The sequence below is a fragment of the Trachemys scripta genome, chromosome 7 (genome assembly GCF_013100865.1).
Source record: "Trachemys scripta elegans isolate TJP31775 chromosome 7, CAS_Tse_1.0, whole genome shotgun sequence".
In the NCBI taxonomy this organism is placed as follows: Eukaryota; Metazoa; Chordata; order Testudines; family Emydidae; genus Trachemys; species Trachemys scripta.
In genome coordinates this window covers 72,808,265-72,821,306 of record NC_048304.1, presented here as the reverse complement: position 1 = coordinate 72,821,306, position 13,042 = coordinate 72,808,265, and the positions used below count along the sequence as shown (strand labels likewise).

At 41.2% G+C, this 13,042-nt stretch overlaps 1 protein-coding gene across 2 annotated transcripts in view; it reads left to right on the top strand.

Moving 5' to 3' along the window:
• OGDHL (oxoglutarate dehydrogenase L) overlaps positions 1-13,042 on the top strand; it is a 108,258-nt gene that overhangs the window by 60,127 nt on the left and 35,089 nt on the right. For both annotated transcript variants that reach the window (XM_034776954.1, XM_034776955.1), the window contains exons 14-15: positions 220-348; positions 3,859-4,009. In XM_034776954.1, the coding sequence (XP_034632845.1) occupies positions 220-348; positions 3,859-4,009 (280 nt within the window). The remainder of the gene's footprint in view (positions 1-219; positions 349-3,858; positions 4,010-13,042) is intronic.

Genomic DNA, 13,042 nt, shown 5'->3' with positions numbered 1-13,042 from the left:
AGAGATCAATAATTGTTCTGTATAGGGGCCTGGAAATAATCCGTTCCCTAATTTAAAAGGTTTGGAAATGGCTGTTGAAAACATTAGGATATTTTAAGAGTGTTTCTTTTAACAGTAAAATTCTTATGTTTTTATTTTTATTACAGATAATGTAGTGGTTCTCTTAATAATTAGAAGCCTCTATTCATCCAAAATGCCTTATAACATTTCTCCTTCCAGGGTTCTTTAATTTGAATGGAGAACCAAAGAGCATGACTTGTCCTCCAACAGGCATCCCAGAAGACATGCTGAACCACATTGGCAATGGAGCTAGCTCTGTGCCCCTCGAGGGTTTCAAAATACATGGAGGTCAGCTGGATTCTCTGCTATTTCTGAAATGTCAGACATTGCTTTCTTTGTCCTTGCTTTGTTTGTTTCTGCATATCAGTCACAGGGTAGTCGCTCTTCGGAGGTACATTGGTAAAGGGGAGGAAGGAGCTGGTGACCTGCCTTCACAATTCACATATGCCACCTTACTGACAGGTGGGAAGGTGGCAGTGAACTTCCTACCGAACTATTCTCCATCAAGAATTTAATATTCCTTTGTTATCATAGCACCTCTTTCCTAACCTCATTTAAAGTAAATTCCTTTTCTCTGTGGTCTTACAATGTGGAGGGAAGTGAAAACATCTTTATAACATGCAGCTGGCTAAATCTTTCTTAGTGAAGAGGGTAAGACTGTAACTACCCAGACTAATCAAGGCATCTGTTCTTTTCTGGATGTGCAATGCATGTATGTCTTCACTTGTGCAGATGGACATGTGCTTGTATTCTTTAATGCATAGTATGAAAAGATGTCTGTACTACAAGTACAAATCTAACTTGCTTCCTGAAATGGAAATTTTAAATCTGAGCATGTTTTTAAAATACTAAAGGCACAGTTATGATTGTGGAGACCACTCCTTATGATGCTTTCCTTGTAGGTAAATAATTTCCTCTTCTTACAAGGATGCAGCTTCGTCCAGTCAGACAATACTGCTTGTTTCAAGGAATCATTTTCTAGTACAACCACATGGCATATCATTGTACTGTGCTTTGTGTGAGGAAGGTTGGTCAAACTTTCTTTCAGCTTGTGGGCAGACATGACACATGTAGTCCAGTGACTACATTAAGTCCTGCTACTGAGAGTCAAGTGCTTTCTGAAAAAAAAAAATCTTAACCCTTAGCATCAAGGGGCTTAATTCTGAACTAGTAACTCTAATGATTAAAAGTTAAACATATGACTAGCTCAATGGGTAGTGGTCTGCACTAGCATGCCACGGTCTGAGCATAATTTCTTTCTCCCTGGGCTGGTGGAATCTGGAGGCAGTATGCTCAGCCTGTGGGGAACCACCTGACACAGTAACCCCCAATCACCTTGTCCATATCAGGTGAAGGAAGTTCACCTGGGTGTGTGGGCTGTTCTTCAGCATAGGATCCTCTCTAGAGAATCTCATTCCCCTTTATAACCACTCTTCAAAAAAATGAAATGTCAATATACATCTGGAAATCTCTCAATGTTAGCAGCTGCAACAGGACCTTCTCTGTGTACGTTTTCCTTCAGGAATATTAAATGTAACAAGCAGTGGTAAAGGGATCCCTAATTATGTTAGCATGTTTATTGAAGCAATTACTGTATTAACTTTAAAAATCTGGTGTGCATTTGTGCAAGAGGCACTGGATTGCTGTGAGACTTTGATTAGTTTTAAATTAATATTACTGGAAGAATAATTTTAGGTGTGGATTTTACACCTTCAAATTAAACATAGCTTTCTATTTCTCTGTGGAGTGACATTCCTCTAAGACTATCTGTATACTATGAGTGTGATTCCCCTGCTCATATACCCACAGCTTTTAGTCTGGATGTAGCCTTAGGCAGTAGTGCTCAAACTGTGGTCCACAGAACTCTTTCAGGTGCTTCAAAAGGCCAACAGAATAGATGGAGAAGGAAAGGGGTTGGGGAGTTGGACTGGGAGGTGCTCCATGAAGATGTCTGGGTGCTTTTTGTCCAGAGCAAAAGCCACTGCTCTGATTGTCTGGCAGTAGCTGTAGCTGTAGCAAGTGGCAAGTCCTGTGGTTCTGCCTTGCACAGATTGATAGAACTTTACTGTGCAAATCTCTGACTGGGGATCCAGGTTGAGGAATGAACCTCCCCAAGTGCCCTATTATAGTGCATTAATCGTAAACCACCAGATGAGCTGTTTAAAATTTTGAAGTAATTTTTGGTGACTGAATCTTGAGTTTATTGGTTGGGAGTGTTTTATGTGATTAAAATTCCTAAGACGACGTTACGGCAATGCTTTCAATTAAACATCTTCAGTGTTTGTGTTCAAATGGCATTTAATTAACATAAATTGTCTAAGTCTAACTACGATTACCAATCAGGAGAGAGATTCCAATTGTACACAGTGTAGCAGTCAGTCCTCAAATACATTTGCTACAATCCTTTGCTATGTTTAACATACAGATTTCTTGTAAAATCCACATCAGTACAATTTGGGTCACTTGGTGAGAAGGCATGTTTTGTTTATTTGTACAGCATCAATATTGTGCTTTACAGAGAGGTCTGAAGACAAGAATCCTCTGCAAAGAGATGACCGTATAAAAAAACCAGTCAGTGTACTAATTAGAGACATGGGTTGGAGAGGTGAAGGAAGTAGTTAGTTAGGTAACCTGGGCAGGGACACGGGTCAGACGAAGAGAGACTAGAGTAGACTGGAAGTGGAAGCAGAAGCTAAATGTACAGAACTTAAAAGATGAGGATGAGTGTTGGGAATCTAGTGAAGGAATGTGAAGTGGGGCTGGAAAAGTTTGGGTAAATGGAAAGTGTAGATGAATGTTTTGGACAGATTCAAAGCAGGCTAAAGAGGAAAGAATCAAGGGGCTGGAGTTGAGAAGGTTGTGGTGATTGAAATGAGATGTATCAAGAGCAAGGGTTTTTGTGCTAGGAAAGGGAAGAAGCAGAGAGAAGGATTTTGGAGGTGTTGCAAAGGGGGCAAATGGCAGGATTTAGTAACAGTATCAATATGGAGGCAGAAATAGATAACAGAGTAAAATATGACACCTAGTTTGCGAGGCTTGTATTCTCACAATTTGATTTACACTGACATAAGGAGTTTTCAGTTTCGTTCTCTGTGAAAGTCAGTGAGGGTGCACCTTGTGCTTTTTTTTTTTTTTTTTTTTTTTTTTTTTTTTAATTTAAAATTTCTGTGCGATTGTAAAGAATGAAGAAATTACAAGATCTTTCCTGTGGAAAACAGCTGGTGCATAAACCATATGCTAACTGAAAATCCATATCCATTTCAAATTAAACAAAAGTCCATATTGAGACAAGTCTAGTAGGGTAAAATACAAAAACCGAACCAACCCCAGTCTCTTAATTTCAATCTTCTACAAAATAGAACCAAATCTATTTAAAAAATCCTTTTGTATTGCTGCACAATAATCTTCCTGGCAAACTCCGTATCTCACCTTATTTCCATCTCACTAAACCATGGTATAAATAACTGTGTAGTTTTATATTATCAAGTGTTGGTTCTGTCAGATATTGTCTAGGAAGCTAGCTATTTCTAGCCCCCTCGTCTTGATCTGTATTTTAAGCATGGTTATGTGTTCTTGGATATACTAGGATCTGTGTGTTTTTTTTTTTTTTTTTTAACTTGTGCTGCTGCTGGTTTTGATTTGCCAAGTACAGTGGGTGAGCATCTAGCTGGGAGTAACCATTCAAACTTGACACGTTTCCCTGGCTCAGCCTCTGCATTCTGAGAGATGTGGATATAATATGAATGTGGAACATTTGTGACTTAGCCTCATTAATTCCCAACTGTTACCCCCATATAGGGCTTTCTCGGATCTTGAAAGGCCGATTGGAAATGACCAAGAACAGAGTGGTTGATTGGGCCTTGGGAGAATACATGGCTTTTGGATCTTTGCTGAAAGAAGGGATCCATGTCCGACTGAGTGGGCAGGATGTTGAAAGGGGCACTTTTAGGTGAGTACCAAATTGGCTGCTGCCAAATACTTGTGAATGAAAAACTGCATGGAAATACAATTTGGGGTTCTCCTATGGATTATGATACTCTGGAAGGAATTATAGGCTTACAGTAAATGATTACCTATATGTTTTGTATGCTGTGTGTATCAATCAATCAGGTGTCTGTATGTTTTTTATTTATATACTTAAAGATAACTTCCATAGGATGGAAGGATATAAAATTAGCAGCAAATGAATACTTGTTTTTATTAATATTTAATGATAGTAATTATTGTTTAACATTAATATTGCAGTAGTGCCCAGAGGACTTGTTTAGATCTGGGGCTACGTTGTGTTAGGTGCGGTTAAACTTGTATCAGGGGACAGTCCTTTCCCTGAAGAGCTTAAATCAAAGATGAGTTACATACCAAGGGGGAGGGGAGGGGAATGGGTACAACCCAGTGTATACAACTTTTATATACATTTTGTATTTTTTCTAACTAAAGGTATGTCAGCTATCCTCATATGCCCCCACCCCCAAATTAACCATCAGTAACTGGCTAATTTCTTATAGCTGTTACAGCAGAGGTAAGTAGTAAAGTGGGGTTTGAGTGTGGAGAAGGTGGTGGCTGTGGTGGTGGAGGGTGTCTGCATTTAGGACATTGTGGAAGAAGGCATTGATAATTATGGGGAAAACTGACAGAGGAGGCTGTGCAATAAGAAACAAATGGAAAAGCAGGGAGGGGCAGAGTTACAAATGGCTTTTTGCCTGAGGACAAGTAACTTGAGCATGGCATAGTTAGAGCAGTGGGTGAGGAAAGTGATTTTTAGCAGCTAAATTTTGAATGGATTGGAAAAGGCAGCTAGGGAGACTGGAAAGAGAGTGGTTTCAGTAATTAAGATGAGAAGTAAGGAGGGTTTGCGTTTTGTGAATCTGGTTAGAAAGAATAGGATGCATCTTTGAAATGTTATGAAGGAAGATTTGGACACAGCCTGGATGGTGTAGGGTTAGAGGGCTGAGTGGAGTTTAAATTGATGACAAGACATCTAGGTGGGAATGTTGGAGAGCCAGGCTGAGATTTGAACAGATGATGCCCTCCATTCCTTCAAAAGATTCAAGGATGGTTCTGAGTTCTTTGGGTCTGTGATGGAATGGAGAAACTGCCCATCAGCATGGCAGGGGTTAAAGAGAGCCTTTGGGCCCAGCTAGCCCTGCACCATTATACCTGTAGCCAATGGCAGGCCTGGAGGGGAGAGAATAAGAGAGAACCTGTCTCAGTTTGAATCTGACTGGTGAAGAGGCATGAACTAGCTGCCTCCCTAGTTGAGAGGGAGGGTCACTAGCTTACCATCCAAGGCTGCCACCAGGGAGTAAGCACTGTCTTCCCAGCCAAGGGAGACTGTGGAGGAGCCTCCAGCAACTGAGGTAGGTGGGTGATTGAAGTACAGAGACATTGTGGAGTTTGGTCTCACCAAACTTATGGCTGCCTCACCCAAAGGAGCCTGGGACCACAGCAGGGCATTGCCTAGGGTGACCAGACAGCAAGTGTGAAAAATCGGAACAGGGTTGTGGAGGGTAATAGGAGCCCATATAAGAAAAAGACCCAAAAATCGGGACTGTCCCTATAAAATCGGGACATCTGATCACCCCAGCATTGCCCCAGGTCCGTGAGGGGGCGCTACTGGAGGCAAGTCACTCCAGTGACTTGGACTATAAGGGCCACACCCCAAACTGAAGGGACAGTGGTAAGAAGTAGCCCAGGGCAGTGTATTTAGACTCCCCGCTGAGAGGTCCCTCTGTTCAGGGATTGACTCAGATGGGACCTGGTGGAGAGGAAGGGCCTGGGTCTCCCTACCCTCCACATAAAAGATGTTGGCACCTCACCCAGAGGTCAGGTGCACCAACAATTAGGCTGCGTGGCCCTCCCAGCACCCTGTTACAGGGCCTCTGTGTCCCAACCACAAGGAGAAAATGATCACCCCAGCAGCAGACTTTTAGACAGTGCTCCTATATCTAACGTTACCATCAGCATAGAGGACTTCAGAGATACTGAGGGTGAGACAGATATCCATCATGTACAACGCTTTGCTGTCTTTTCTGCTCCCCCACAGTCTAGGGCTTCCCCCTGGCCGCAGGTTTGATGCCATCATTGAGAACCTGATAGAACTACCAGAGAATTTTTTGCATTCTTACACCTTTTCCACCACCTCTGGACAGCTGCCTTTTTTATGTTCAGAAAGACCTTTTTAGTTTGGGCTAGGATTACCTCAGACCGCTGGGTCCTGGAAATCATAAGCAAGAGGTATCCTATTCAGTTCCAGTTCCTTCCCACCTCTCCCTAGTTTCTGCACCTCTTTTTGCGTGCCCTTCTTCTGACTGTTAAAACAAGTGGACCCCTTCTACAAATCGGAGCAATGGAACCTTGGAGTTCAGGAGCAGAGATTTTTATTCCTATTTTTTTTTCTTATTCAAAAAGAGAGATGGGATTTGCAGCCCATCCGGGACCTTTGACATCTCAAAATCTTCATTTGACATTTCAACTTCAGATGGTGACTTTCGCCTCCGTAATCCCCTTATTGGATCTTCAGGGCTGGTTTGCTGCTCTCATCATGCAAGATGCCTATTTCCATATATCAATCCATCTGGCCCATAGCAAAAACCTCAGATTCCTGGTAGGCACATCTCGCTACCAGAACAGGTCCTACTCTTTGGTCTTTTCCACAGCATCAAGAGTATTCAGCAGTCCTGGCAGCTCATCTAAAGAGATAAGGGATCCAAGTCTACCATTAAGTCGAGAGAGAAATCCACTCAGACTCAGAGCGTAGCTCATAGGAGTGGTGTTAAATTCCAGGACAACAAGGCCTACTTCTCACAGCAGAGATTTCATATCATAGTAGGTCTCATCAACCAGCTCCAAGCCCACTGAAGAACATCAGTGAAACATGGCTCGTATTTCTGTGACCTCATGCACTTGTTACACAGCATGCCAGACTTCACCTGTGCTCTATGCAAGAGTCGTTGAAATCTGTATCTACCTAAGAAACACCACATGCATGTGGTGGTCAGGATCCCCCAAGAAATCCTTTCCTCATTTAAACTGGTGGAAGGATCTCCTCAGATGCACAATACTGTATTCTTCTAAGCACTTCTACCTGCCAAGACTCTGGTGACAGATGTTTCCATGCAGGGATGGGGGCAGTTTACCTATATCAGCTTCAAATTCAGGCTTGTGGTCCTCTCAGGAAATTCTCCTTCATACAAATGTTTTAAAGCTCAGAGCCCGCTACCTGGCATGCAAAGCATTCCTGCCGCCTCCTTCAGGGATCCACAATACAAATGCAGACAGACAATACTGTAGCTCTGCACTATGTCATTAGACAAGATGGAGCAATATTATCCCCATGCTTCAAGCGGTCTCTCTCCCAGGCCTGCTGGGAGCTGGCGTGGGGCTCCTAATTACTGCGTATTTTCAGTGCCACTCCTCTCGCCCCACCAGCCAACCAAACAGGCAGGAAGCAGCTGAGCCAGATGGATGGTGGCATGTAGTGATACCCCCTACTCCCCGTCCCCACCACAAGCAGTCGAATTAGCTCAATACTATGATTTCCCCTTCCCTTCCCCCCCCCCCAAACAACGGGGAGGCAGAATCATGGTTTACACAGGGCCTTAGACATGAATGAATACAGAATTTGATCGCTTGACAAAATATAAGTGGTGCCACTGTCCCGATCTGGCTCTCAATGGAGTAAAATCTTAATGATGTATTTAATTGAATTCTTTGATGCAAAGCCGATTTCTGGTAGTGGATGAACTAGCTGCTGCCCTATGCTTGATTGTGATTGCCTACAGTAGCTCACGATGAACCAATTTGGCCTGTTAGCCTGTTTTCTTCTGGTATGCAGCTCCACATGTTTCTGCTTAACTTCATTTAGTATCAAACCTTTGAGGCTTTCTTCTCCCCCTTGATCTTTTACTGCCATTTTAACGGAATCACTGGGACAAGCATTTTTAAAAAAGAGATACTTCCAATGGATTTATCTTCCTAGCTTCGGTGTTAAGATCTGTTTTTGTAAGGTGCTCAGCACATCCAGGGTGATGCTCAGCTCCCCCAGCTCTCCTTAAATTCAGGTAGGAGTTAAGGATGCTCAGTTCTTCGTAGAATCAGGGCATTAGTCAGCTCTCTTAAAGTGATTGATTAATATAGTGGCATTCTTCCATAGACCTGCAACAAGGCAACATCCTGATTCTGTAATATAGGTTGTGGGAGAATTTTCTTTTTAGAACAAACAGCCTGATTTCAATGTATGTGTAAGGAAGTAAATAACTTAGTGGCTGCATAGCCATATAGGATATGTCTAAACTGCAGCTGTTGGGTATGATTTCTAGTGCGGGTACACAGACTCAGGTAGTACCCTAAAATTAGCAGTTTTGACATTATGGCACAGGTAGCAGCTTGGACAAGCCACCTGACTCCAAGCTCACTTGACCCCCTGGGTCCAAGCTTGGATGCCAGCCTGAGCTGCAATGTCCATGCTATTTTTAGTGTGTTAGCTTGAGCAGAGCTAGTGCAAGTCTGTGTACCCACACTGGAAATAGCACCTGACAGCTGCAGTGTAGACCTACCTATAGGGAACACACAAAACCACAGGCCATTTAAGAGAAGTCATTCAAACTAGCTTAGTTAGCAAGAGGCTCCTACGCTATCTGATTATAGCTCTGGAATTTATTAATCAGCCTTTTGGAAAATCAGAAAAAATTAGGGCTGTTGCACAGTTAAAAGTAGTCGCGCGTTTAAAAAAAATACCATTTATTTCAATATTTTTGGATGTTTTCTACATTTTCAAATACATTGATTTCAGTTACAACACAGAATACAAAGTGCACAGTGCTCACTTTATATTTATTTTTATTACAAATATTTGCACTGTAAAAATGACAAACAAAAGAAATAGTATTTTTAAATTCACCTCATACAAGTACTGTAGTGCAATCTCTATCGTGAAAGTGCAACTTACAATTGTAGATTTATTTTTTTGTTACATAACTGCACTCCATAACAAAACAATGTAAAACTTTAGACCCTACAAGTCCAACTCAGTCCTACTTCTTGTCAGCCAATCGCTCAAACAATTTTTTTTACCCTTGCAGGAGATAATGCTGCCCGCTTCTTGTTTACAATATCACCTGAAAGCGAGAACAGCGTCACAAGATATTTATGTGCCAGATGTGCTAAAGATTCCTATTTCCCTTCATGCTTCAATCACCATTCCAGAGGATGTGTGTCCATGCTGATGATGGATTCTGCTCGATAACTATCCAAAGCAGTGCAGACCGAAGCATGTTCATTTTCATCATCTGAGTCAGATGCCACCAACAGAAAGCTGATTTTCTTTTTTGGTGGTTCAGGTGCTGTAGTTTCTACATCAGAGTGTTGCTCTTTTAAGATTTCTGAAAGCATGCTCCACACCTCGTCCCTCTCAGATTTTGGATGGCACTTCAGATTCTTAAGCCTTGGGTCAAGTGCTGTAGCTATCTTTAGAAATCTGATATTTGAACCGTCTTTGTGTTTTGTCAAATCTGCAGTGAAAGTGTTCTTAAATCAAACAACATATGCTGGGTCGTCATCTGAGACAACCATAACACAAAATACATGGCAGAATGTGGGCAGAACCATGGAGCAGGAGATATATAATTCTCCTCCAAGGAGTTCGGTCACAAATTTAATTAATGCATTTTTTTTTTTTTTTTAACAAGCATCATCAGCATTGAAGCATGTTCTCTGGAATGGTGGTCGAAGCATGGAGAGGCGCATAAATGTTTAGCTGATCTGTGATGCCATGCAAATGCTTGTTCTCGCTTTCAGGTGACGTAAATACGAAGCAGACAGCACTATCACCCGTAAATGTAAACAAACTTGTTTCTCTTAGTGATTGGCTGAACAAGAAGTAGGACTGAGAGGACTTGTAGGCTCTAAAGTTTTGCATTGTTTTGTTTTGGAGTGCTGTTATGTAACAAAGAATAAATAAATCTACATTTGGAAGTTGCGCTTTCATGATAGAGATTGCACTATAGTACTTCTATGAGGTGAATTGAAAAATACTATTTTTTTGTCACTTTTATAGTGCAAATATTTGTAATCAAATATAAATAAAGTGAGCACTGTACACTTTGAATTCTGTGTTGTAATTGAAATCAATATATTTGAAAATGTAGAAAAACATCTAAAATATTTAATTTTCAATTGGTATTCTATTGTTTAACAGTGCGATTAAAACTGCAATTAATCATGATTAATATTTTTAATTGCAATTTTTTTTGAGTTAATAGTGTAAGTTAACTGCAATTAATTGACAGTCCTAGTAAAAATGAAATAACATAAATGCTTGTGGAGTTGAACACTGAAGTCTTCCATGATCATAACTGTTTGATTTATGGTAGCCTGCTTATGTTTGCCTGCAGCAGTGTAAAGGATCTGCCAAGTGCTTTTGCTAGAGTGGAATGACTGTAAATCTTAATTGCAATTGGTTAGGAACAACTGGACAATATGGAATGAAATTAGAAATTACTCCCAAAAATCAGGCTCGGTCCTAATATATCAAATGATGGTATTTAAAAAGAAGTGGGGGGGGGGGAAAAAAATCCCTGCAGAAATTTGTAAGGCTTAACGTGTAATATTCAGACTGATTTCAGCAGGGGAATGTGGCAGAAACATTTGCTCAGCATGGGGGCACAACTAAGAGACTGTGTAGCTTTAAATAAATCTTGTCTGTTGTTCACTGATTATGTGACCTGATGTGTTATAATAAATGTGTGTCACTCCCATAATCCTTAACAGGAGTTTCTCAAAATTCCCATGCATTGATATTAGAACAAGTCCTTCTACAAGAGACTGAGGAATGAACATTATATCCAGACATGCCAAACCCGCGAAAAAAACCGCAGGAATTGGGCTTGTTTTTGGCTTAATTTGTTTGTGAGTTGCTTGTTGACTAGTTCTTGGCTTGTTGCTTCTTTTTTTCGGATCGGCTCCCGGCAAGGGGGGAGGGCAAGCAGGGACAAGGGGGGGAGAGAGTCAGGGTGCACAGCAGGCCCACCACAGTCCCTGACTGCACGCCGCAGGGGGGATCTAGTAACATAGAGTGTTGGGATTCTTGGGGATTGGCTTGTTTTGGCCTTGTTTTGAAATGGGATTAGCTTGATTTTTGTCTTATTGTGAAAGTTAGGGTGCTTATTTACCATGTGAAAGTTGGCAACTGTGATGATATCCACTGTACCCTTGCTTCAACCTGTGATTACTGTAAAAATCAAATGAAGTAAAATTTGAGAGATAAGCAATTAGTATTTTAGAAGTGCTAGAAGTACTGTACTGTCATAATGAGAACATCAGGTCAGTTATTCATTATTGTTTTTGCTATCTTGTAGCTTCCTAAGGTGTTAGCAGTAGTGTAGTCAGCAGTACTTTCCATGACTGTTTGGTTCACACCAGGACTCAGCCATATCTTTGTGGGGACACTGGGCAACAGAGGCTAGTCAGGGATCTGGCGCAAGATACAGGAGGCTGTCCCGTATCCAGCAGTCTCCACTCAGGATCCCCATTATGTTATGTTTTAAGAGTCTTGTTTCTTCTCTCAGGGGACACTACCCCATTAGCTCTCACTAGTAAACACAAAGATCAGCTAAAAGTGTAGAATTTATAATGAGCCTTTTACTTCCCACCTCAGCACTCCATATTGTTTATAATCAGCAGTAGAAAGGGAGCTAGATACTGCTGCAGGTAAAAGTACAGTCCCTTTCTCTTCCAGCACCTAGGAATGAGGGAGGACGGGGGGTGGAGGGAGGGAACCTGAATCTGCATCAGCATGAAGAGTTGCAGAGAGACTGCCTAGGGTCAGTGCAACATCAAGATGTGATTTTTGTGTCTCTGTATCATTCTGATGAAGTGGCTCTCCAGCTATGCTTACTCTAGTCAACATCTACTAGGGAACTTAATTGTCTTCCCAAAAAGTATGCCACATTTTAGTTTTAGTTTCCCCTTGTGGGTTTGAGGGATAGGGGAAGGGAGGTAGTATCAAGAAGGCATTCCTGCCTCAGAGCTACCCTTTATTTCCTGTTTTTAGTGTTGCTCTTCAATAATCCCACCTGTCCGTGATTTTATGCTATTAATTAATTTCTATATAGATTTGAGAGCTGTTTTGCTAAGATGCATTAGAACAGAGGGGACTACAGAAAGAGTCTGTCTCTAATTTGTTCAGGATCGGCAGCTACACAGCACATAATAGCTATTATCAGTGTAATAGCCCTCCTTACCTTAGTGGTTGTAGAGCTGAACATATTGGTGTGATTCACTCAGTTAGTCTTGCTCAGGGAGTTAATGGATTACAGTAATTACTTCAGTCATCTCTGTTTTGATAATGTTCCTTGGTGCACCATTCTAATGCTGATTAATGAAGTTCTGGAGAGCTGTAAAAGGTGGGAATGGCAGTGCAAAGCGAAGAAGAGGATGCAACTGTTCTAAGTCTTGGTCCTTAAAAATACTCAATAGTTGAGATTTTGCTGTAAAAAGACAAACCACAGTCATTTTAGGAAGAGGACTAATAGAATTTCACAGCTCATTGTAATTTGTGAAATGGCTACCTTTTGTTCAATGGTCTCCATCTGTTGTGTGGAGTGCAGAAATGCATCAATCTAACTTCCGTACCTATTACCTAGCAACAAAACTACGGTATTCTGTCTGATAGAGAAGGCATAATGCTATTTTAATAACTGAGTATTAACTGTAAAAGATCTGATAAATTTTTATTATTTTTACAAATATTTTTAGCAAAAACTGCAGTGATTCTGATATATTTTCACGACTCTTTAATCCCTCCGGTGTCGAAAAACCAACCGTGAATAGCCAGTGAAGAAACATTCATTTTCATGTGAATACTCTATCCTTATGTACGGTGGTACTTCTGTGATTCAGACAGGAGCTACAATGGTGTATAGAAGGGGTAGTTCCATTGAAGTCACAGTTGCCAGGAAATAGTTTCTAAGATTTAAGGTAAATT